Source organism: Scylla paramamosain, chromosome 38, assembly GCF_035594125.1.
Source record: "Scylla paramamosain isolate STU-SP2022 chromosome 38, ASM3559412v1, whole genome shotgun sequence".
Taxonomy (NCBI): Eukaryota; Metazoa; Arthropoda; class Malacostraca; order Decapoda; family Portunidae; genus Scylla; species Scylla paramamosain.
The window spans coordinates 3,107,945-3,135,319 of record NC_087188.1 but is presented as its reverse complement, the minus strand read 5'-3'; the positions used below and the strand labels follow the sequence as shown (position 1 = coordinate 3,135,319).

The 27,375-nt window shown below is 39.4% G+C and overlaps 1 protein-coding gene across 1 annotated transcript in view; it reads right to left on the bottom strand.

Annotated features, from left to right (window-relative positions):
* LOC135091602 (condensin-2 complex subunit D3-like) overlaps positions 1–27,375 on the bottom strand; it is a 50,029-nt gene that overhangs the window by 3,571 nt on the left and 19,083 nt on the right. Inside the window, exons 2-4 of the mRNA XM_063989357.1 lie at positions 22,418–22,594; positions 20,169–20,335; positions 5,901–6,054 (exon numbers count right to left, since the gene is read on the bottom strand). Coding sequence (XP_063845427.1) covers positions 5,901–6,054; positions 20,169–20,335; positions 22,418–22,594 — 498 coding nt within the window. The remainder of the gene's footprint in view (positions 1–5,900; positions 6,055–20,168; positions 20,336–22,417; positions 22,595–27,375) is intronic.

Genomic DNA, 27,375 nt, shown 5'->3' with positions numbered 1-27,375 from the left:
AGCGGTCTGAGTGTAACCCCCCCCAGACATGTGAAGCATACTCCATACATGGACGGATAAGGCCCTTGTACAGAGTTAGCAGCTGGAGGAGTGAGAAAAGCTGGCGGAGACATCTCAGAACGCCTAACTTCATAGAAACTGTTTTAGCTAGAGATGAGATGTGAAGTTTTCCAGTTCAGATTTTAAGTAAAGGACAGACCAAGGATGTTCAGCGTAGAAGAGGGGGACAGTTGAGCATCTTTGAAGAAGAGGGGATAGCTGTCTGGAAGGTTGTGTCGAGTTGATAAATGAAGAAATTGAGTTTTTGAGGCATTGAACAATACCAAGTTTGCTCTGCCCCAATCAGAAATTTTAGAAGGATCAAAAGTCAGGTGTTCTGTGGCTTCCCTGCATGAAATGTTTACTTCCTTAAAGGTTGGATGTCTATGAAAAGACATTGAAAAAAGTGCAGGGTGGTATCATCAGCATAGGAGTGGATAGGACAAGAAGTATGGTTTAGGTCATTCAAGAATAAAAAGAAGAAAGTGGGTGACAGAACAGAACCCTGAGGAACACCACTGTTAATAGATTTAGAAGAACAGTGACCATCTACCACAGCAATAATAGAACAGTCAAAAAGCAAACTTGAGATGAAGTTATAGAGAGAAGGATAGAAGCCTTAGGAGGGTAGTTTGGAAATCAAAGCTTTGTGCCAGACTCTATAAAAACCTTTGATATATCCAAGGCAAAAGCAAAAGTTTCATCAAAATCGCTAAAAGAGGATGACCAAGACTCAGCAAGGAAAGCCAGATCACCAGTAGAGCGGCCTTGACGGAACACATACTGGCAATCAGATAGAAGGTTGTGAAGTGATAGATGTTTAAGAATCTTCCTGTTGAGGATAGATTAAAAAACTTCAGATAGCCAAGAAATTTAAGCAATAGGACGGAGGGATTTGAATGGTCATCATTTTTAGAAACAGGCTGAATGTAGACAAACTTCCAGCAAGAAGGAAAGGAAGATGTTGACAGAGAGAGCTGAAAGAGTTTGAATAGGAAGGATGCAAGCACGGAGGCACAGTTTCGGGGAACAATAGGAGGGACCCCATCAGGTCCATAAGTCTTCCTGAGGTTTAGCCCAGCAAGGCCATGGAAAACATCGTTGCGAAGAATTTTAATAGGTAGCATGAAGTAGTCAGAGGGTGGAGGAGAGAGAGGAAAAGCCCTGAATTGTCCAAGGTAGAGTTTTTCGCAAAGGTTTGAGCGAAGAGTTCAGCTTTAGAGATAGATGTGATAGCAGTGATACCATTTGGTTGAAATAAAGGAGGGAAAGAAGAAGAATTAAAGTTATTGGAGATATTTTTGGTTAGATGCCAGAAGTCACGAGGGGAGTTAGATCTTCAAAGATTTTGACACTTTCTGTTAATGAGGGAGTTTTTGGCTAGTTGGAGAACAGACTTGGCATGGTTCTGGGCAGAAATATAAAGTGCATGAGATTCTGGTGATGGAACGCATAAATACCCTTTGTGGGCCACCTCTCTATCATGTATAGCATGAGAACAAGCTGTGTTACACCAAGGTTTGGAAGGTTTAGGTTGAGAAAAAGAGTAAGGAATGTATGGCTCCTTGCCAGACACTATCACCTCTGTTATGCGCTCAGCATACAAAGACGGATCTCTGACACGGAAGCAGTAGTCATTCCAAGGAAAATCAGCAAAATACCTCCTCAGGATCCTCTTGGATCCGCCAAAGCAGAGGTGACTCTGCTGTTTTGTCCTTGCTAGTTGGTGGTCCTGAGGTATTATGCTGATTTTCCTTGGAATGACTGTTGCTTCCATTTCAGAGACCTGTCTCTATCTCCTGAGCCCATAATAGAGGTAATAGTGTCTGGCATTAAAGCGTACATTTCTCACTCTTTCTCTCAACCTAAACCTTCCAAACCTTGGTTTAGCACAGCCTATTTTGATGCTATACATGATAGAGGTGGCCCACAAATGGTACTTCAGCCTTCCATCACTTGAATCTCATGTGCTTTATGTTTCTGCTCAAAATGATGCTGTCTGTTCTCCAACTAGCCAAAAATTCTTTCATTAATAGTGTCAAAATCTTTCAAGATCCCATGACTTCTGGTACCTAGCCAAAAACATCTCCAGTAACTTTGGTTCTTCATTTTTCTCTCCTCTATTTCAGCCTGATGGCACCACTGCTATCTCATATATTTCTAAAGCTGAACTCTTTGCTTGAAGCTTTGTTAAAAACTCTATCTTGAATGATGCAGGGTTAGTTCTTCCCTCTCCTCCACCCTCTGACTATTTCATGCTACCCATTAAAATCCTTCACAGTGATGTTTTCCATGCCCTCACAGGCCTAAACCCTCAGAAGGCTTTTGGATCTGATGGGATCCCTCCTATTGTTCTCTGAAACTGTGGCTCCGTGCTTGCACCTTACCTAGTCAAACTCTTTCAACTCTGTCTATTAACATCTATGTTTCAAAATTATCATGGCGACTCATACACCAGCCTCGGAGTCCCCATCTGGGAAGGGGACCATAAATGTCCCCAGGTCGGACTGCCTTTCTGTCAATTACCCTAAGTGTCTTGACACCCCACTCAACTTTTTCTTCATTAACTTCTGCAACATTCATGGTCTAAGATCTAATTTTCAATCTGTAGAATACCACCTCTCCTCTTCTAAACCTCCTCTTCTTTTCCTCACTGAAACTCAGGTGTCTGTGGCAACTGACAGTAGTCCCTTTTCTGTTCCCTCCTACTTTCTCTATCCTCATTTTCGATTCAAAGCTGGATGTTGTGTTTATGTGTGCAATGACTTAACCTGCTTTTGTGCCCACGCTCTTGAATTTTCCGAGTTTTCCACCAACTGGCTACGACTACAGAGTCACTCTCAAACTAAATTTATCTGTGCTGTATACCTCTCACCTAACTCCTCTGACTATAAAAAATTCTTTGACTATTTAACTTAAAAAGTGGAGCACATTCTGACCCTCTTCCCTTTTGCAGAAATCTCCATTCTTGGAGACTTCAATGTTCACCACCAGCTTTGGCTTTGCTCTCCCTTCACTGACCATCCTGGTGAACCAGCCTTCAACTATGCAACCCTCCACGACCTAGACCAATTGGTGCAACACCCTACTCGTATTCCTGACTGTCTAGGAGATACACCCAACATTCTTGACCTTTTCCTGACCTCTAATCCTTCTGCTTATGCTGTCACCCTTCCTTCTCCATTGGGCTCCTCCAATCACAATCTCATATCTGTATCTTGTCCTATCGCTCCAATGCCTCCTCAGGATCCCCCTAAGCGAAGGTGCCTCTGGTGTTTTGCCTCTGCTAGTTGGGGGGACCTGAGGAGGTATTCTGCTGATTTTCCTTGGAATGACTACTGCTTCCGTGTCAGAGACCCGTCTTTGTGTGCTGAGCGCATAACAGAGGTGATAGTGTCTGGCATGGAGGCATACATTCCTCACTCTTTATCTCGATTTAAACCTTCCAAACCTTGGTTGAACACAGCTTGTTCTCGTGCTATACATGATAGAGAGGTGGCCCACAAAAGGTATTTAAGCCTTCCATCACCAGAATCTCATGCACTTTATATTTCTGCCTGGAAACATGCCAAGTCTGTTCTCCAACTAGCCAAAAACTCCTTCATTAACAGAAAGTGTCAAAACCTTTCAAGATCTAACTCTCCTCATGACTTCTGGCATCTAGCCAAAAATATCTCCAATAACTTTGCTTTATTTCAACCAGATGACACCACTGCTATCACATTTATTTCTAAAGCTGAACTCTTCACTCAATCCTTTGCTAAAAACTCTACCTTGGACAATTCTGGGCTTGTTCCTCCCTCTTCTCCACCCTCTGACTACTTCATGCTACCTTTTAAAATTCTTTGCAATGATGTTTTCCATGCCCTTGCTGGCCTAAACCCTCGGAAGACTTATGGACCTGATGGGGTCCCTCCTATTGTTCTCCAAAACTGTGCCTCCGTGCTTGCACCTTGTCTAGTCAAACTCTTTCAGCTCTGTCTGTCAACATCTACCTTTCCTTCTTGATGGAAGTTTGCCTACATTCAGCCTGTTCCTAAAAAGGGTGACCGTTCTAATCCCTCAAACTACCGTCCTATTGCTTTAATTTCCTGCCTATCTAAAATTTTTAAATCTATACTCAACAGGAAGATTCTTAAACATCTATCACTTCGCAACCTTCTACCTGATCTCCAGTATGGGTTCCATCAAGGCTGCTCTACTGGTGATCTTCTGGCTTTCCTTACTGAGTCTTGGCCATCCTCTTTTAGAGATTTTGGTGAAACTTTTGCTGTTGCCTTGGACATATCAAAAGCTTTTGATAGAGTCTGGCACAAAGCTTTGTTTTCGAAAATAACCTCCAACAGCTTCTATCCTTCTCTCTATAACTTCATGTCAAGTTTCCTTTCTGACCGTTCTATTGCCATTGTGGTTGACAGTCACTGTTCTCCTAAATCTATTAATTAACAGTGGTGTTCCTCAGGGTCCTGTCCTGTCACCCACTCTCTTCCTATTATTCATCAATGATCTTCTAAACCAAACTTCTTGTTCTATCCACTCCTACACTGATGATACCACCCTGCACTTTTCCACATCTTTTTGTAGACATCCAACCTTTCAGGAAATAAACAATCCATGCAGGGAAGCCACACAACACCTAACTTCTGATCTCTCTAAAATTTCTGATTGGGGCTGAGAAAACTTAGTATTTATTCATTGGCTCAAAAACTCAATTCCTCCATCTGTCAACTCAACACAACCTTCCAGAAAACTATCCCCTCTTCTTCAATGACACTCAACTGTCCCCCTCTTCTACAATGAACATCCTCAGTCTGTCCTTTACTTATAATCTAAACTGGAAACCATATCTCATCTGTAGATAAAACAGCTTCTATGAAGTTAGGCATTCTGAATCATTTCTGCCAGTTTTTCTCACACCCCCAGCTGCTAACTCTGTACAGGGGTCTTATCCACCCATGTATGGAGTATGCTTCACATGTATGGATTCCAGTCATACTGCTGTTTTAGACAGTGTGGAATCAAAAGCTTTTCATTTCATCAACTCCTCTCCTCTAACTGATTGTCTTCAGCCTCTTTCTCATTGCCACAATGTTGCATCTCTTGCTATCTTCTACCACTATTTTCATGCTAACTGCTCTTCTGATCTTGCTAACTACATGCCTCGCCCCCTACACACTCACTGCACAAGACTTTCTTCTTTCTCTCATCCCTATTCTGTCCATCTTTCTAATGCAAGAGTTAATCAGTATGCTCAGTCATTCATTCCTTTCTCTGGTAAATTCTGGAACTTCCTGCCTACTTCTGTATTTCCTTCCTCTTTCAAGACACTTATCCTTCAGTTTTCATTGATTCTCTTGACATCTCTTTTCAGACTGGCGCCCAAGTGGGATCTTTTTTTTTCTGGTTTTGTCTCCCTTGGCCAGTGACCTTACATATAAGAAAAAATAAAATAAATAAAATATTGATCTAAGTAATAATAACTTTTGAGACATCACCAGTTTTCTGTGGGCATCACAGATCCATTCATGCCATGACTCTGGCAGACACTGGGGAGCTAGTCCTTAGGAACTCACATTCTCACCCCTACTAAGATGCCAGATGTACAATGACCTAATATTTATATAGAATTTTTTTTCAGATTATAAAAACTGGCAAAACCTGGCAAAATTAAAGAGAAAAAAATTGAGATTTCTGAAGGGAGGGGGTGTGCTCAACATAAATCATATATAATAATTTTAATGAGCTAAATATTGCCATATGGCTATCAAACTTTTACTGGAAATGGCAAACTTGTACAATTATTTTATCTTATATAATTCATCATCATAAAATCTAAGTCACAATCTGAATTCATTACACACCTCTGCTGTGTTCTGGCAGTGTTGCTCAAAGTAGTCAACAGCAAAAGCAACATTCTTGATAGTGATGTAGCCTGACAGCATTGCCAATAGTGTCCATGCTTCTTCATTGTGCTCTTGCCCAATGTGACACTTGACTATATTCACTACTTGAAATCTGTAACAGTCAGCAAATAAGAAAAGTTGGTTACAATAGCTTAATTCCCTTAAATTAGTGCTCTCCTGCAACATAAATTTTAAGGGGCATTCTAGAGGGCATTCCTAATAACTTTTTATGTTTTCTTTTTAAGTCCCTGAAGGCCATGCCACCTGTAACTTACACTTCACTGAGTACTCCTGTACCATCTTTTCACCTTTCAGGTGTGCCCACTCTCTCTCTCTCTCTCTCTCTCTCTCTCTCTCTCTCTCTCTCTCTCTCTCTCTCTCTCTCTCTCTCTCTCTCTCTTCTTCCTCCTTCCCCTCCTCACATTTCATACTATTGTGTATGATTCCCCCCCATACTCTACCACTTACTGTAGCAATTCAAACATATATATGGTACAATTAATGGCTTTTGAGCACTGCATGATGTCTCCTAACTTAAAACAATAAGCTGAGACAAAAATGGTAGTAGTATTCACAATTACTGAAAAAGATGCAACAGATGGATGGATGGTGATGATGGAAGCAGAGAGGGATTTGGCAGATTATTTCACACCAAATGGCTATCTGCTCACCATCTCTCTCTCTCTCTCTCTCTCTCTCTCTCTCTCTCTCTCTCTCTCTCTCTCTCTCTCTCTCTCTCTCTCTCTCTCTCTCTCTCTCTCTCTCTCTCCTTGTCCTCATCTTCTTCTTTCCCTACTTTGTCCACATACTCCTTCTCCTTCTTCTTCATCCCCTTCCTTCTCCCTACTGAAAATATATGTGTGTGATTCACCTGTTTATCCCACCATTCATTACTGAACCCAATTGGGGAATTTCTGAGAAGTGGCCATTATCAGGTGCCAGCAGTGAGAAATTTTTCAGGTTTTTTATAGAGTCATTCTACATACATATTAACATATTCAGCATAATAAAAAAAATTTACAACATTCATTCTGAGCAGTAACAGGAGCTGCTTTTCAGGTGAGCATGGAATACTGAAAATGTTGTTCATCCAAGGTTTTTAAGCAAGTACATTATACATATGAAATGTATTAATGCAGACAGGAGGTAGCAGGCACCTGCTGAAATGATAATTACTCCCAGTGAGGTCTAAAGCACTGGATCAGAGGATGCTGTGAACTTATCATTCAACCCAGCTATGACCTCACTGAACGTTTTTCTTTGTGTCTCACAACACAAGGGGGCAGTCACAGCCTGCCCTCTTCCTTCACACAAAACTACAAGCACCTAATTACACACACACCCTTCACTCAAAATTCAAAATTATCATGGTGGCTCCTACACCAGCCTCAGAGTCCCAATCTAGGGAGGTGACCACAAATGTTCCCAAGTCGGATTGCTCTTCTGGTACTGACCCTAAGTATCTCGACATCCTCCTCAAATTGGTGCAACACCCTACTCGTATTCCTGACCGTCTTGGAGATACGCCCAACATTCTTGACCTTTTCCTGACCTCTAATCCTTCTGCTTATGCTGTCACCCTTTCTTCTCCGTTGGGCTCCTCCGATCACAATCTCATATCTTTATCTTGTCCTATCACTCCAATCCCTCCTCAGGATCCCCCTAAGCGAAGGTGCCTCTGGCGTTTTGCCTCTGCTAGTTGGGGGGACCTGAGGCGGTATTTTTCTGATTTTCCTTGGAATGACTACTGCTTCCGTGTCAGAGACCCGTCTTTGTGTGCTGAGCGCATAACAGAGGTGATAGTGTCTGGCATGGAGGCGTACATTCCTCACTCTTTTTCTCGTCCTAAACCTTCTAAACCTTGGTTTAACACAGCTTGTTCTCGTGCTATACATGATAGAGAGGTGGCCCACAAAAGGTACTTAAGCCTTCCTTCACCAGAATCTCATGCACTTTATATTTCTGCCCGGAACCATGCCAAGTCTGTTCTCCAACTAGCCAAAAACTCCTTCATTAACAGAAAATGTCAAAACCTTTCAAGATCTAACTCCCCTCGTGATTTCTGGCATCTAGCCAAAAATATCTCCAATAACTTTGCTTCTTCTTCTTTCCCTCCTCTACTTCAACCAGATGGCACCACTGCTATCACATCTATTTCTAAAGCTGAACTCTTTGCTCAAACCTTTGCTAAAAACTCTACCTTGGACGATTCTGGGCTTGTTCCTCCCTCTCCTCCACCCTCTGACTACTTCATGCCTCGTATTAAAATTCTTCGTAATGATGTTTTCCATGCCCTCGCTGGCCTAAACCCTCAGAAGGCTTATGGACCTGATGGGGTCCCTCCTATTGTTCTCCGAAACTGTGCCTCCGTGCTTGCACCTTGCCTAGTCAAACTCTTTCAGCTCTGTCTGTCAACATCTACCTTTCCTTCTTGCTGGAAGTTTGCCTACATTCAACCTGTTCCTAAAAAGGGTGACCGCTCTAATCCCTCAAACTACCGTCCTATTGCTTTAATTTCCTGCTTATCTAAAGTTTTTGAATCTATCCTCAACAGGAAGATTCTTAAACATCTATCACTTCACAACCTTCTATCTGATCGCCAGTATGGGTTCCGTCAAGGCCGCTCTACTGGTGATCTTCTGGCTTTCCTTACTGAGTCTTGGTCATCCTCTTTTAGAGACTTTGGTGAAACTTTTGCTGTTGCCTTGGACATATCAAAAGCCTTTGATAGAGTCTGGCACAAAGCTTTGATTTCCAAACTACCCTCCTACGGTTTCTATCCTTCTCTCTGTAACTTCATCTCAAGTTTCCTTTCTGACCGTTCTATTGCTGCTGTGGTAGACGGTCACTGTTCTTCTCCTAAATCTATTAACAGTGGTGTTCCTCAGGGTTCTGTCCTGTCACCCACTCTCTTCTTATTATTCATTAATGATCTTCTAAACCAAACTTCTTGTCCTATCCACTCCTATGCTGATGATACCACCCTGCACTTTTCCACGTCTTTTCATAGACGTCCAACCCTTCAGGAGGTAAACATATCACGCAGGGAAGCCACAGAACGCCTGACTTCTGATCTTTCTAAAATTTCTGATTGGGGCAGAGCAAACTTGGTATTGTTCAATGCCTCAAAAACTCAATTCCTCCATCTATCAACTCGACACAATCTTCCAGACAACTATCCCCTCTTCTTCAATGACACTCAACTATCCCCCTCTTCTACACTGAACATCCTTGGTCTGTCCTTTACTTATAATCTGAACTGGAAACTTCACATCTCATCTCTAGCTAAAACAGCTTCTATGAAGTTAGGTGTTCTGAGACGTCTCCGCCAGTTTTTCTCACCCCCCCAGCTGCTAACTCTGTACAAGGGCCTTATCCGTCCATGTATGGAGTATGCTTCACATGTCTGGGGGGGTTCCACTCATACTGCTGTTCTAGACAGGGTGGAATCAAAAGCTTTTCGTCTCATCAACTCCTCTCCTCTAACTGACTGTCTTCAGCCTCTCTCTCACCGCCGCAATGTTGCATCTCTAGCTGTCTTCTACCGCTATTTTCATGCTAACTGCTCTTCTGATCTTGCTAACTGCATGCCTCCCCTCCTTCCGCGGCCTCGCTGCACAAGACTTTCATCTTTCTCTCACTCCTATTCTGTCCACCTCTCTAACGCAAGAGTTAACCAGTATTCTCAATCATTCATCCCTTTCTCTGGTAAACTCTGGAATTCCTTGCCTGCTTCTGTATTTCCACCTTCCTATGACTTGAATTCCTTCAAGAGGGAGGTTTCAAGACACTTATCCACCAATTTTTGACCACTGCTTTGACCCTTTTAGGGACTGGCATTTCAGTGGGCATTTTTTTTTATTAGATTTTTGTTGCCCTTGGCCAGTATCCTTCCTACATAAAAAAAAAAAAAAAAAAAAAAAAAATTTTTCTTCATTAACTTCTGCAACATTCATGGTCTTGGATCTAATTTTCAATCTCTAAAACACCACCTATCTGCTCACCATCTCTCTCTCTCTCTCTCTCTCTCTCTCTCTCTCTCTCTCTCTCTCTCTCTCTCTCTCTCTCTCTCTCTCTCTACTAAACCTCATCTTCTTTTCCTCACTGAAATACAGGTGTCTTGAGGCAACTGACAGTAGCCCCTTTTCTGTTCCCTCCTACTTTCTCTATCCTCATTTTCAATCCAAAGCTGGAAGTTGTGTTTATGTGCGCAGTGACTTAACCTCCTCTCGTGCCCACGCTCTTGAATCTTCCAAGTTTTCCACCATCTGGCAACAACTACAGAGTCACTCTCAAACTAAAATTATCTGTGCTGTATATCTCTCACCTAACTCCTCTGACTATAAGAAATTCTTTGACTATTTAACTTCCAAAGTGGAGCACATTCTGACTCTTCCCTTTTGCAGAGATCTCCATTCTTGGAGATTTCAATGTGCACCACCAACTTTGGCTTTCCTCTCCCTTCACTGACTATCCAGGTGAACTAGCCTTCAACTTTGGTACCCTCCATGACCTAGAGCAACTGGTGCAGCACCCTACTCGTATTCCTGACTGTCTTAGAGATACACCTAACATTCTTAACCTTTTCCTAACCTCTAATCCTTCTGCTTATGATGTTACCCTTTCTTCTCCATTGGGCTCCTTCAATCACAATCTCATATCACTCCAATCTCTCCTCAGGATCCCCCTAAGCAAAGCTGCCTCTAGCATTTTGCCACTGCTAGTTGGGGGAACTGAGGAGGTAATTTGCTGATTTTCCTTGGAATGACTACTGCTTCCATGACAGAGACCTGTCAGAAAAATATCCTGTTCAAAAAATATTTCATATTCATCTTATATTATTTTACCTTCAAACAGCTCATTCCAGTTAATTTTTCCATAAAATTTATTAAGCTCTACAAAAGTTTGCCTTAGCATAGTTCTGTCTCCCATTTCTAAATTGTTCATTCCTGTGCAACAGTTTCCTCTTGTAGGAGGAGGCAGTAGGCACCTGCCAAAACAATAAGTACTCCCATTGATGTCTAAAGCACTGGATCAGGGGGTACTGTCAACTTATCATTAAACACAGCTGTGACCTCACTGAACGTTTACCTTCATGTATCACAAAACAAGGGGACAGTCACAGCCTGCACTCTAAAGACTCTCTCCCTTCACACAAAATTACAAGCACCTAATTACACACACACACACCCTTCACTCAAAATTCAAAATTATCATGGCAACTCCTACACCTGCCTCAGAGTCCCTATCTGGGGGGTGGGGCCAAAAATGTCCCCAGGTTGGACTGCTCTTCTGGTATTGACCCTAAGTGTCTTGACACCCCCCCCCCTCAACTTTTTCTTCATTAACTTCTGCAACATTCAGTCTTAGATCTAATTTTCAATCATTAGACCACCCCTCCTCTACTAAACTTCATCTTTTCCTCATTGAAACACAGGTGTCTGAAGCAACTGACTTTTCTGTTCCCTCCTGCTTTCTCTATCCTTATTTTCAATCCAAAGCTGGATGTTGTATTTATGTGCACAACAACTTAACCTGCTCTAGTGCCCATGCTCTAGAATCTTCTGAGTTTTCCACTATCTGGCTACGACTATAAAATCCTCTCAAATTAAATTTATCTGTGCTGTATACCTCTCATCTAACTATTATAACTATAAGAAATTCTTTGACTACTTAACTTCCAAAGTGGAGCATATTTTGACTCTCTTCCGTTTTGCGGAGATCTTCACTCTTGGAGACTTTGATGTTTACTTTGGCTTTCCTCTCCCTTCACTGAACATCCTGATGAACTAGCCTTCAACTTTGCTATCCTCCACAACCTAGAGTAGTTGGTGCACCACCTTACACGTATTCATGACCATCTTGGAGATACGCCCAACATTCTTGACCTTTACCTGATCTCTAATCCTTCTGCTAATGCTGTTACTCTCTCTTCTCCATTGGGTTCCTCCGATCACAATATCATATCTGTATCTTGTTCTATTGCTCCAATCCCTCCTCAGGATTCCCCTAAGCAGAAGTGCCTCTGGCAATTTGCCCCTACTAGTTGGGGGGACCTGAGGAGGTATTTTCCTGATTTTCCTTGGAATGACTACTGCTTTCATGACAGAGATTCATCTCTGTATGCTGAAGGCATAACAGAGGTGATAGTGTCTGGCATGGAGGCATACATTCCCCACTCTTTTCCTCAACCTAAACCTTCCAAACCTTGGTTTAACACAGCCTCTTCTCGTGGTATGTACTCGTATGATAGAGAGGTGGCCCACAAAAGGCACTTGAGCCTTCCATCACCAGAATCTCATGTGTTCCATATTTCTGCCTGGAACTATGCCAAGTATGTTCTCCAACTAGCCAAAAACTCTTTCATTAATAGAAATTGTCAAAATCTTTCAAGATCTAACTCTCCTTATGACTTCTGGCACCTAGCCAAAAACATCTCCAATAACTTTGCTTCTTCTTTCCCTCCTTTATTTCAACCAGATGGCACCACTGCAATCACATCTATCTCTAAAGCTGAGCTCTTCGCTCAGTCCTTTGCTAAAACTCTATCTTGGACAATTCAGGGTTTGTTCCTCTCTATCTCCCCTACACCCTCTGACTACTTCGTGCTACCTATTTAATTCTTCACAATAATGTTTTCCATGCCCTTGCTGGCCTAAACCCTCAGAAGGCTTATGGCCCTGATGGGGTCCCTCCTATTGTTCTCTGAAACTACACCTCTGTGCTTGCACCTTGCCTAGTCAAACTCTTTCAACTCTGTCAACATCTACCTTTCCTTCTTGCTGGAAGTTTGCCTACATTCAGTCTATTCCTAAAAAGGGTGACTGTTCTAACCCCTCAAACTACCGTCCTATTGCTTAGATTTCTTGCCTATCTAAAGTTTTTAAATCTATCCTCAACAAGAAAATTCTTAAAACACCTATCACTTTACAACCTTCTATATGATTATCAGTATGAATTCCATCAAGGTTGCTCTATGGTGATCTTCTGGCTTTCCTTACTGAGTCTTGGTCATCCTCCTTTAGACATTTTGGTGAAACTTTTCTTGTTGCCTTAGACATATCAAAAGCTTTTGATGGAGTCTGGCACAAAGCTTTGATTTCCAAACTACCCTCCTACAGCTTCTATCCTTCTCTCTGCAACTTCATCTCAAGTTTCCCTTCTGACCATTCTGCTGTTCCTGTGGTAGACAGTCACTGTTCTTCTCCTAAACCTATTAACAGTGATGTTCCTCACGATTCTGTCCTGTCACCTATCATTCATCAATCACCTTCTAAACCAAACCTCTTGTCCTATCCACTCCTAAGTTGATGATACCATCCTTCACTTTTCCATGTCTTTTCGTAGACATCCAACCCTTCAGGAAGCAAACAGTTCACACAGGGAAGCCACAGAACACCTGGCTTCAAATCTTTATAAAATTTCTGACTGTGGCAGAGCAAACTTGTTATTGTTCAATGCCTCAAAAACTCAATTCCTCCATCTATCAACTTGACACAACCTTCCAGACATTTATCTCCACTTCTCTAATGACACTCAACCATCCCCCTCTTCTACAGTGAACATCCTCCATCTGTCCTTTTCTTAAAATCTAAACTGGAAACTTCACATCTCATCTCTAGGTGAAACAGCTTCTATGAAGTTAGGCATTCTGAGACATCTCCAGCAGTTCTTCTCATCCCCCCTTGCTGCTAACTCTGTACAAGGGCCTTATCTGTCCATGTACGGAGTATACTTCACATACTCCATGTCTCATATTGCTCTTCTAGAGAGTGGAACCAAAAGCTTTTTGTCTCATCAACTCCTCTCCTCAAACCAACTGTCTTCAGCCTCTCTCTCATCATTGCAATGCTGCATCTCTAGCTATCTTCTAACACTATTTTCATCCTAACTGTTCTTCTGATCTTGATAACTTCATGCCTCCCCTCCTCCCACAATCTTGCTGCACAAGACTTTCTTCTTTGCCTCAACCCTATTCTATCTACCTCTCTAATGCAAGAGTTAATCAGTATTCTCTATCATTCATCCCTTTCTCTGATAAACTCTGGAACTCCCTGCCTGTTTCTGTATTTTCACTTTCCCATGACTTGAATTCCTTCAAGAGGGAGGTTTCAAGACATTTGTCCTCCAATTTTTTACTACTACTGTTAGAGGCTTGACATCTCAGTGGGTTTTTCTTTTTTTTTATTGTTTTTTTTTTTTTTTTTTGCCCTTGGCTGGTGTCCCTCCTACATAAAAAAAAGAAAAAAAAAAATTTCTATTGTCATATGATTACTTCTTCCCAGTCAACTCAGGCAACATATACTTGGTCTACTTTCTGGGGTTTTCATAAACACTAAGTCCAACTGTGATAGTTCTTCTCTGCATCTTGTAGGCTCGTTCATCCACTGTTTCATTGTATTCACCATCATGGTATGCATAAGTTCTTCACTCCATGACACAGCATTTTCCTTCGCTTCCATCTCCTTCTAGTTAATTCCTTCTGTGTTGAAGTTGCCTACTAAGAGCACTTTGTTACTTTTCCTTATCATTTCCTCTATTTCTCATTTCTAGTTGCATAATTTTATATCTATTGGTCTCCCATGCATTAGTTTTTGGTGGTATGTTATGTCACAATGATTTTATTTTTTTTCACTTCCTTTGATCTTAATCACAATACTCAGTGTTTCCACCATTCCATCACCATATTCCACTTCCTCAACAACAATATCCTCTTTTACCAATATCATCACTCCTCCTCTCTTTCCTTTTCTATCCCTCCTCCATGTGCAATATCCTTCCTTTGCAAATCTCAACTTTATTTCCTCTTTTAGTTCAGTTTTCAATAAACATACCACGTATGGTTTATTGATCTTTAGGTAGTCTTTGAGTTCCAATAGGCTCAACACCAAACCATCTTTATTTGTACGAGTATACATAATTTTTAAGCTTCTGCTTGATCTTCCAAGGCATCTTTGTACCACCATCTTCTCACTTTCATGTCCACAACTTTCCAAGTGAATCTCCTCGCTTGTTCCTGTGTTCTCTCCTCACTTTTTGGCTGGGCCTCTACTCTCAACTCTTTTAATATGCTTCTCTCTTCTTTGTTCATATCTCTTTTATCCATATTCACTTCATTCCTTCTACTTTTGCCAATTTTCCTTTTCTTTATAAGACATTTTCCATTGCTGTTTGTGACATGAATCTTATTTTCATTGGTCTTGTCCCATTTTTTCATACTTTCTATTTCTAATCCAGTAAATCTCTTCAATTTGTTCATATATCTCCTCTCCTTCTAACCAGTTCTGCTATAATTTCCTTGGCCCTTTTCACTTCTTCTTTCTCTCTAGCTATTTTCATGGGTAGGTTCTTCTCCTTGACACCAAATACCACCACATACATCTTTCTCTGTACCATGTCTCTCACAAGATTACCTTTTTCCTTTATTATTTTAATCTTTCTTTTCCATATCATTATTGTGTTTCTGTTGCTGTTGCTTTATTATCTTTTCCATATCCATCTTTTGTTGTTGTTCTCTCTCTTCTTTCCAACTTCTGACTTCCTCTGTCACTAAGTCTTTTACTTTACCAACCTTAATCTCTCTCTCTCTTGTAAACCTTTCTTTAACCCCTCATTCTCTTCCTTGAGTTTCTTGTTTATGTCCACTATTTTTGTCACCTCTTCTTTCAGTTCTTTGTTTTTTTTCTTTTTCCATCTCCCTCTTCTTCATCTTTATTATATCACTGGGTATCTTTTTTACATTGTCACCACCCACCTCTCTCTCTTCCTTCCACGTCTATATTATCACTGCTACGTTACATATTTTTTCTCATATTTTCACATTTTCTTCTTCAATTTTCCATACTTATTTATTTGTATGAGCTACAGTCTTCTCCCTTGAAACCTTAGAAAGTATCTGCCATGCTGGCTGCCATCTTCCCTGTTAATATCACTGATAATGTTTACCTTTCATACATTTGGCCACTTCCCAATTTACACTTCACTTCCCTTGCATTCACACATCACACAACTCCCTATTATGGAGACAGGACTCAAGCTTATCCCCCCTGTACAACCAACACCTAGGTAAATTCTTGGAGCTGCTATGGATGCATCTGATCAGCTGGATGTGCGTGTGTGTGTGTGTGTGTGTTTCTCTGTCTGGATTCCAATGTGTGGTATTACCAACCTAATACAGTAGTACCTTGACTCACGAGTCTAATTCATTCCGTGAAATCTCATAACTCAACTTGTTAAAATGTCAAATCAATTTTCCCCAGTGAAATGAACTGAAATGTCATTAATCCATTTAAATCCCCCCAAAAAATAACCTCAGTTTTTTGGTTACATATTTTTTAATACAATAAACTGTCAATGTAACAAACCTCTGTTTACCGAATTTTGGGTATAACAAACCCTTTTAAGGGGACTGTCCAAGCAGAAAATCAAAAAAAATATAGAAAATGCAAAAATCATCCCATGACATCCTTAGGCATAAAACTTCACAATGCATGTACGATAATTAATCATCTACATTCAAATGCCATTTAAATAGCCATTTAAATGCTCCCTGCTCCCACTCAGTTGCTTAGTCAAGGTCACTGTAGGTGGGAGATGGTTGTAGAAAAAAATTCATGAAAAAAAACTAAGAAAGTTTACAAGGAACAGTTTTCTTTATGATGGAGTATGGACGTTTCCTCTCACAGCCTAGCAAAGTGGAAGCAAGAAAGAGCCTCAGACATCCTCAGTGACAGTGCATGTTGTACACACTTAGAGAGAGGGAGGGAGTTTGTGACGCTCTCTTTCATCAATTTCTGTACTCGCTTAGTATTCATTCACTCCCCACTTTTTTTGCTCTTTCACCACAATGGATAAAAAAGGAAGTCCTACCTTACCCAAAGGAGCGAGGTATTGGCAAAAGCACACAAGACATTAGCTGAGAGCAGAGCACATGCATCAGTGTGGCATGCCCTCATTGTAAAATTGAAGTGTAATCTTCCATCTAAGAGATTCTAGATGCTAACAAAATAAGTCATCTATGAATCTAAAGCTTGCAATTATGGCTCAAAATCATCTACAATTCAAAAAATACATCATAATACTTGGCACCTAAACATTCCAGTATTACATAGTTATATATGGATGAAAACCATGTGAGTGTCTCTTTAAACTTTAAAGTATTATATCTCAAAACTAACTTCTTTCCCTACTGAGGTGTATTTCTCCACCCCCCCAGCTGCTAACTCTGTACAAGGGCCTTATCCGTCCATGTATGGAATATGCTTCACATGTCTGGGGGGGTTCCACTCATACTGCTCTTCTAGACAGGGTGGAATCAAAAGCTTTTCGTCTCATCAACTCCTCTCCTCTAACTGACTGTCTTCAGCCTCTCTCTCACCACTGCAATGTTGCATATCTAGCTGTCTTCTACCGCTATTTTCATGCTAACTGCTCTTCTGATCTTGCTAACTGCATGCCTCCCCTCCTCCCGTGGCCTCACTGCACAAGACTTTCTTATTTCTCTCACCCCTATTCTGTCCACCTCTCTAACGCAAGAGTTAACCAGTATTCGCAATCATTCATCCCTTTCTCTGGTAAACTCTGGAACTCCCTGCCTGCTTCTGTATTTCCACCTTCCTATGACTTGAATTCCTTCAAAAGGGAGGTTTCAAGACACTTATTCATCAATTTTTGACCACTGCTTTGACCCTTTTATGGGGCTGGCATTCCAGTGGGCATATTTTTTTTTATTGGATTTTTGTTGCCCTTGGCCAGTGTCCTTCAAACATATTAAAAAAAAAAAAATACAGTCTGATTTTGATTATTCTGGTGTCATCAGAAAGGGAATTAAAATACCTACAAAATTATGTGACAGAATTTAGATTGGGTGTTTGTTTTATTTTTTTTATTTTTATTTTTTTCAACCTCAAGGAATATCCAGATGAGGAAAAATTTTATTTTTTTCTTGACAAAACCAAAAGTGAAAATGGTCACAAAATTTTCTTACAAAAGCATCAAAATATCTTATGACAAGTTTTCAAGAAAAATCCAAGAAAAACTTATCAAAATATGCAAATATCTAAAGCTCAATTTTTCATATTTTCATTAAAAAGAAAAACTATTGCTCCAAACTTAATGAAACTTATGCAAATAACTTATTTACAAGAACTTTATAGCTCATCAAAATTTGGCGGTTTGGTTCATAAATAACAAAAATGGAAAATAACTCAGTCGATCCCCTTAAGGCTATCAAATGCTCAATTTTATTTTATAAAACTTCGCAAATTTCAGCATATTTCAAAATTATTGAATGCTTGCTTTACTTTACAAACATCCTAGGTCTTAAAATATGGGAGAGTTAGTTGACACACAGTCAGTCACATGTTTGAGAGATGAATTTTGGCTGTGTGACAGCCAATGAGTGACCTTGACAATAGCCAATGACATAATGCACTTCTCTCTCTCTCTCTCTCTCTCTCTCTCTCTCTCTCTCTCTCTCTCTCTCTCTCTCTCTCTCTCTCTCGCTCTCTCTCTTTGTGCAAGAGTGTGTTAACTTATCTGTGAGTGAGAGAGCGAGAGAGAGTGAGAGAGAGAGAGAGAGAGAGAGAGAGAGAGAGAGAGAGAGAGAGAGAGAGAGAGAGAGAGAGAGAGAGAGAGAGAGAGAGAGAGAGAGAGCTGCATCATCAGCCATTGTCAAGGTCACTCATCTCTCTCTCTCTCTCTCTCTCTCTCTCTCTCTCTCTCTCTCTCTCTCTCTCTCTCCACAAATGTGTTCATTATATTGAGGGTTTACTGTAAGAAAAATGTATTTATAAATAACAAATATTGTATAAAAACATAAAATGAGTGAGACAAGAAATGCTGGGCAGATTTTGTGGCTCTCACTATGCCAACTAGCAATGGCATATCTGAAGCTCCCTCATATCTTGGATTATGGCTTGCAACTCAAGGCAAAAAAAAAATAAATAAATAAATATAAAAATAAACAAATAAAATAAATAAATAAATAAATAAATAAATAAATAAATGGATAATGGCATGAAAATACACTCATACCTCAGTACTACAGACCCCTCTTTAACAGATTTCAGAAGCAGCGGACAAAATCTGGAGCAGCTGACACAACTTGAAAGTCCCGTGTGCTACACATGGAGCTGTGGCAACACTGAACACATGCCGCTGCTTTGAGAACTGACCAGTTGTTTGCAGACTTTGTTTACATCAGTGTAACAACATATTTAGTTCATTGCTTCATGGTTTTTGCTCTTTTTATATGTTGTGTTTGAATTATCATAATTTTCTATTATAACCATGCCATCCCATGATATCCAATGGTAATCATGATCGATACCCAGGAGAGTAGCAGCAGTGACAAGGAAGACAAGATGCTGGTAACATTGCCAAAACTATCAGAGGTAGGTAGTTATATGGACACTGTGCTACAATTTGTGGAACACACCAAGAATAGAGATATCAGTGTTCATTATGAAAATCTCAGAATTCTTTGAGAAGCCATAATTAAAGAACATTTCCAGTGGTAAGCAATTAAAATTAGACAGCTTTTTCAAACCAGTAGACTCCACATTCACCTGATGCACCAGTGATACCAGCCATCTTTGCAGCTCCAATGATGTACTACTGGTTGTAGGCTGTGCTGGTGGTATAGATGTATGAGTAGTGCATGAACAATGTGAGGTAGAGGATGGTGGTTTGTTAGGTGACAGTGAGGTTGGACAGGCTGGTACTGCTGGTGCATCAGGTGAATGCAGCCTGTACAGGTTTGAAAAAGATGTCTAATTTTAATTGCTTGCCACTTTTAAATTGCTCTTTAATTATGACTTCTCAAAAAATTCTGAGATTCTCATAATGAACACTGATATCTCTATTCTTGGTGTGTTCCACAAATTGTAGCACGGTGTCCATACAGCCACACACTTCTGATAGTTTTGGCAATGTCCACAATGCCACTATCCAACCATCTAGATAGCTCTGAATGCTCTCCCACAGTTGTTTTCACCTGACAGTTCTGCTAAGCTTAGTGCTTGCCACAACTCATTTACAAAAAACCAGTCACCTCTCAGAACCAACTCAATCTGTGAACTCTCATCAGCAAAAAAAAATAGGTAATAATGAGTAGGTTCCCAACCAAACACCACCTTTGTGCAAAATAGAGGGCACAAAATAAATCTTAATATATATATGTCATGGTATGGGACATCAACCTTAACTCCTGAAAAATGGTCTTACCTACTATTATCCATCTTTGACCAGTGAAGAAGGACCTTATTAAAAAACTTGTGATAGCTGCACTTGGTAAGAGTAGTGAGGATATTCCATGGCAACAGATTTCCTGGAGTGTGTTCCTGAGCATGCCCAGCTGGAAGCAAGCGCTGGAACAGGAGTTGGTCCACACCCTGTAAAAGAAAAAAACCTGTCTTTAATACTACAGAGGAAGCTATGTTCTTTGTTCATGTTAAGTGTGGTGCAGGATGTATGGATTCCTTCACTACACTTCTTGTTTTGTTCCCATGATTTTGTAACATGACAATGTCATTGTTTTCATGGCCAAATAAATACAAGAACATGAACAAATCTGAGTACAATTTTTTTCAAATCTGGGTGGCATAAAAATATATTCTTTAGCCTGAATAAGAATTTTCCTCCAAACACCAATGTGCTGCTTAAGCCTTTTTTTATGATGTGTGGAAATATATGGAATGGGATTTGGGGGGGTTTCATTCCCTAAATGTTATTTAGGGATTTAAGGAGTAGACTGGCTACCAACACAATTTACCAGCAGTCTAACTGCCCCACTCGTCGCTGCTACACATGTGCACTGTGTCTCCCATAGTGTCATGGCTTTCATTACTATTCATGTGTTCTTTTCCTGTGCCTGCTGCAATGTCAGGAAAGATGCCAATGGTCCCTGGCATTGCAGTGAAGATGATTGAGAAGCATGAGAGTAGCACACAGGTGACTGACCTCATAAGGATAATTATCCACTCATCCTTCCTTTTTAACATTTACTGTCTTCATCATTTAATATCTTAATATTTTACTATATAATGCTTTCAATAATGTTAATTACTAGGAATAATCCCTCTCTTATGCTGAAAATTTATGTGATTTTTAATATTGTGCATATTATAAGTGGATTTGAAGCAAATTATTTTATTTCTCTCTATTGTTAGTGAGAAAAAAATTCTGATTATGAATTTTTCAGGATATGAATTGCCTGCTTGAATTAATTGAATTTGTTTAGAGGTTCTACTGTATCTGTTTTTCATGTACTACATGGAGCAACTGAAGAGCAGTTGTGAAAGAATGAACAGGCACAGGACCTTGAAGGTCCCAATGGAAGTTCTCCTACATCTGGTCCATTTAGCTAATCAAGTTAGATGTGAAGAAAGGAAGTTTATTATCATGTAATAAACATAACCTAGATTTGCTGTCAAGTCCTGATACAGAGACTGCTGTGTATGTTGCACAACTGATCCCTACCAGTGTGACTGATATGGACTTGTCTTCTGTTCCATTGTGTGCTGATAACCTATTAAAGGGCTTCTTGCATGAACATAGGAAAATCCAGATAATTATGAGCTGTTTTCAGAACTTTGTCACAATACTGTGGTACCATGTTGTGACAGAGAACTTGGAGTCTCCCATTATTATTATATATATATATATATATATATATATATATATATATATATACATATATATATATATATATATATATATATATATATATATATATATATATATATATATATATATATATATATATATATATATATATATATATATACATATATATATATATATATATATATATATATATATATATATATATATATATATATATATATATATAGATATATATATAGATATATATATATATATATATATATATATATATATATATATATATATATATATATATATATATATATATATATATATATATATATATATATATATATATATATATATATATATATATATATATATATATATATATATATATATATATATATATATATATATATATATATATATATATATATATATATATATATATATATATATATATATATATATATATATATATATATATATATATATATATATATATTTTTTTTTTTCTCTCTCTCTCTCTCTCTCTCTCTCTCTCTCTCTCTCTCTCTCTCCATTATAAGCTGATCATGGGGAGTGTGAATGTGATACACCATGTTGGCACATGAATAAAAGTAAAAATTTCATTTGACTAATTAGCTTGGTGTCAAGAATAAAGCATGCAAAATATACTGATAACAATTATGAAAGAGAAACCACCAAAAAGATGGTTCAAAGATACAGAATAAAAAAATGAAAAATGTAAGAATTAAATATGGTTCTGAAAAGATTACAGGAATCAATTCAGCACTGAAGAGATAAATATCACAAAAAAATAAAACATTTAAGGTGTACATACTTAGAACAAATTAATATCTGACCTCTATGACTCGCTCTTGAACTTTGACCTCTGGATCAAGGATGAGGGGCAGCACAGCTTTAATCCAAGTGGTGGTTATACCATCATGCTCTGGATAATGTTCCAATAATGTAGTTAGGGACACTACCATCTGCTTCCTTATCAGTAGCGCAGGATCTCGACAGTGCTCGGCCAACACCTGTTGCAAATCAAGTATTATATTTTTTTTTTACATTAAAAACACCACACTTCAATGAATTACTTTTGTAGCTGGTTTAAATGTGAAATTAAATTCTGGTACATATGAATATGAAATATGAAAACAATGAAGTATCTGTAGATATGTGATAAAGCATTTAAAATATGAGGCAGGTAGGAAACTTAAAAAAATATGGGCATGAGCCAGAGCAAACATTACTCAGTTGTGGAAAAAGTACACATAAAAAGTAGAAATAAATATTCTATCTACATATATACTATACTGATAATCTCATTCAGGATGATCCAGACAAGGCACCACACACTCACACTCTCAGCACTCTCAGTTGATTTACCTTGGAATAACAACTACTTCCATGTCAGAGATCCATCTCTGTGTGCCAAGCACATAACAGAGGTGATATTGTCTGGCATGGAAGAGTACGTTCCTCACTCTTTTTCTCCACCTAAACCACCCAAACCTTGGTTTAACACAGCCCGTTCTCGTGACGTACATGACAGAGAGGTGAGCCAAAAAAGGTACTTGAGCCTTCCATCACCAGAATCTCATGCACCTTATTTTTCTGTCTGGAACCATGCCAAGTCTGTTCTTCAACTACCCAGTAACTCCTTCAATAATAAAGTGTCAAAATTTTTCAAGATGTAACTCCCCTCATGACTTCTGGTATCTAGCCAAAAACATCACTAATTTTGCTTCTTCTTTCCCTCCTTTATTTCAACCAGATGGCACCACTCATATCACATCTACCTCTAAAGCTGAACTCTTCACTTAAATCTTTGCTAAAAACTCTACCTTGGAGGATTCAGGGCTTGTTCCTCCCTTGCCTCCACCCTCTGACTACTTCATGCTACTTACTAAAATTATTCGCAATGATGTTTTCCATGCAATTGCTGGCCTAAACCCTTGGAAGGCTTATGGACTTAATGGAGTCCCTCCTTTTGTTCTCCAAAACTGTACCTCCATGCTTACACCTTGCCAAGTCAAACTCTTTCATCTGTTAACATCTACCTTTGCTTCTTGCTGGAAGTTTGCCTACATTCAGCCTATTCCTAAAAAGGGTGACCATTTTCATCCCTCAAATTAATGTCCTATTGCTTTAATTTCCTGCCTATCTAAAGTTTTTGAATCTATCCTCAACAGAAAGATTCTTAATCACTTCACAACCTTCTATCTGATCGCCAGTATGGGTTCTGTCAAGGCTGCTCTACTAGTGATCTGGCTTTCCTAACTAAGTCTTGGTCATCCTCTTATAGAGATTTTGGTAAAACTTTTCTTGTTGCCTTAGACATATCAAAAGCTTTAGATAGAGTCCAGCACAAAGCTTTGATTTCCAAAACTACCCTCCTAAGGCTTCTATCCTTCTCTCTGCAACTTCATCTCAAGTTTCCTTTCTGACTGTTTTATTACTGCTGTGGTAGATGGTCACTGTTCTTCTAAATTTATTAACAGTGGTGTTCCTCAGGATTCTGTCCGGTCATCCACTCTCTTCCTATTATTCCTCAATGATCTTCTACAGCAAACTTCTTTTCCTTTCCACTCTTACACTGATGATATCACCCTGCATTTTGCCACGTCTTTACCTGAGCATCCAACCCTTCAGGAAGTAAACATTTCACGCTGGGAAGCCACATAACGCCTGAGTTCTGATCTCTCTAAAATTTCTGTTAGGGGCAGAGCAAACTTGGTATTGTTCAATGCCCCAAAAACTCAATTCCTCTATCTATCAACTCGTCACAACCTTCCAGACAACTTCTACAGTGACACTCAACTGTCCCCCTCTTCTACACTGAACATCCTCAGTCTGTCCTTTTCTTATAATCTAAACTGAAAACTTCACATCTCATCTCTAACTAAAACAGCTTCTATGAAGTTAAACGTTCTTAGATGTCTCCACCAATTTTTCTCACCCTCCTAGCTGCTAACTCTGCAGAAGGGCCTTACCTATCCATGGCCCATGTATGCTTCACATGGTTAGGGGGGATTTCCACTCATACTGATCTTTTAGACAGAGTGAAATTAAAAGCTTTTTGTCTCATCAACTCTTCTCCTCTAACTGACTGTCTTCAGCCTCTTTCTCATCACTGCAATGTTGCATCTCTTGCTATCTTCTATCGCTATTTTCATGCTAATTGCTCTTCTGATATTACTAACTGCATGCCTCCCCTCCTCTTGTGGCCTCACTGCACAAGACTTTCTTCTTTCTCTTACCCCTATTTTGTCCACCTCTAATGCAAGAGTATTTTCAGTATTCTCAATAATTCATCCCTTTCTCTGGTAAACTCTGGAATCCCCTGCCTTCTTCTGCATTTCCACCTTCCTATGACTTGAACTCCTTCAAGAGGTAGGTTTCAAGAATTATCCTTCATTTTTTCAATACTGCTTCAAACCTCATTTGGGAACTGGTATCTCAGTGGGCTTTTTTTTTTATTGGATTTTTGTTGCCTTTGGCCAGTATCCCTCCTACATAAAAAAATAAATAAATAAAAATAAAATAAAATAATAAAAATAATCAGCCCCTAGTGGAAAGGGAGTCACATGGACCACCAAGGAATCCAGGCACAGCACAGCTGGTCACATGTCCACAGCAAGACCTGACAGCATACACTGGTTTATCCCTGTCCCTTCATAATACTGAAAGCCCTGCACTCTAACTGGGTCCATAACCTAATGGTCCCCACCAAATGCACCCACACATCCCCCTGTGAGTTGACAGAAGTGTCATTTTCATGCACCCACCATTGTTGCTCTCCATTCACCTCTATCACACATAATTGCTCTTGCCTGCTGCATAATCATTCCTCTCTCATTCAATACTCTCTTCACATAGTTTAACCGCTACAAGCATGGCTTTCCTTTTAACATTTCACCACACACATCTGACCACACGATTCTCTTTACTAATTTACTGTCCTCCATTCTCTCCACATCCCAAATCAACTCAACAGACACTGATCTGCCTATCCAGCCAACTCTCAAAATACTAGTTCTTTTTAACTGCTTGTTTCTTATTCTGTTCCACCATGTTACTCCATAGATACTCCTGAAACACTTTGTTTCCATTACATTTAACCACTATTTCTTCTCTGCTACTCCCATGCTCCATGTTTCAGCACCATACGGCACAGTGGGCACCCCTATTCCTTCTAATAATCCTCTCTTTACTCTCATAAAGATCTTTCACAGTCCACCAAGTATTTTTCTTGTTTCTTTCATCCTGTGCTTCATCTTTGTCTCAGCTCTTCCATTCACTGTAAATGTTGATCCCAAATACTTGAAACAATCCACCTCTTCCAGTTGTTCAGCTTATTCTCCACTGAATCTTGCATTTATCCTTTCATCATCTCTCAGGCATTTCATTATTTTGCTTTTACCAACATTCACTTTCAGTTTCCTCCTCCTGCAAACACATCTAAACTCCTCCACCAATCTCAACTTCCTCTCTGAGTCAGCCACCAGAGCCACATCATCAGTAAATAGTAGCTAACTCAGATACCACATCCTATTTTCCCCACTGATCAAACTCAGCCCTCTGCCTAAAACTCTCACATTTACTTCCTTTACTACACCACCCATATACAAGCTGAACTACCATGGTGACATACCACAACTCTGATGCAAACCTACTCTGACTGGAAAGAAATCATACCATCACCAACTCTCACACAAGCCCTGCTATTTATTTACACCTTCCAACAACCTACTTCCAACTCCATACACTTTCAGAACATCCTAAAGGGCCAATTCTACAGTTTTTTCATAAGCTCCTGACCAAACTGATCCCCATTTGGGGGAGGGCCTGAACAAATAGAATGTGCTGGTTCCACAGTTGGTTATGTTGCCGTTTAGGCATTCCCCAACCCCACTAGATCACTCACCAAAGTTTTGGGGGCACCCAGCTAAGATTGGCAAGCATGTATCACTCAAAACATCAGTTTCATAAGCCTGAGTGTTGAAAAATGTAAACAAACTGTGTAGGGCAATGCCAATATGACACAGGAAAAAGAAATCTGCATCCATGACTCATAAGCAAAAGCAGATGCTCATGAATCTAGTCACTAGTCACAGAATAATACTGGTAAGAGTGGCAGCTATGCCCTCAATGGCAAGAAAAAGCTGACATGGCAAAGGATAGCTGCCGGGTGTAATGCTGCTCACCACCCAGTTGAAGCCAAGACACCACACCAGCTGAAGAGAGCTCAGGACTACCTCAGAAACAAATTAATATTTCATTGTTATTTATAACATGCAATATACAAATACATACGGTAATACATTTTAACTCAGAGCAAGTGTTTCCTTGATGCTATAATAGCTCAGCTCAACAGAAGATACAAATTACACTTCATATTATTAGCCACATGAGTCAATATTTCTCAGTAAATCAAAATATGAAAGTGAATTTTTTTGGAAACTAAATCCATTGGCAATTAAACCAGTTTATCAGTACAGTGCTGTGCTTTGTCAGAGATAGGGATCTTGTCACATTGCATTTTTTTCATGTTTTTTTTTATTTGCTCCATAAAATGAGAAAAAATAACAAACCATTTCATATATATATATATATATATATATATATATATATATATATATATATATATATATATATATATATATATATATATATATATATATCCAAGGGAAAGGTTATACCAGTGAAATTAATGCCATCAGCATGGTAGGTCAGCAAGTGAATGTGAAATCATTTGGTCGTACAAGACAGTTGAGACTAACTGCCATTTACAACAATGAATTTTGCACTC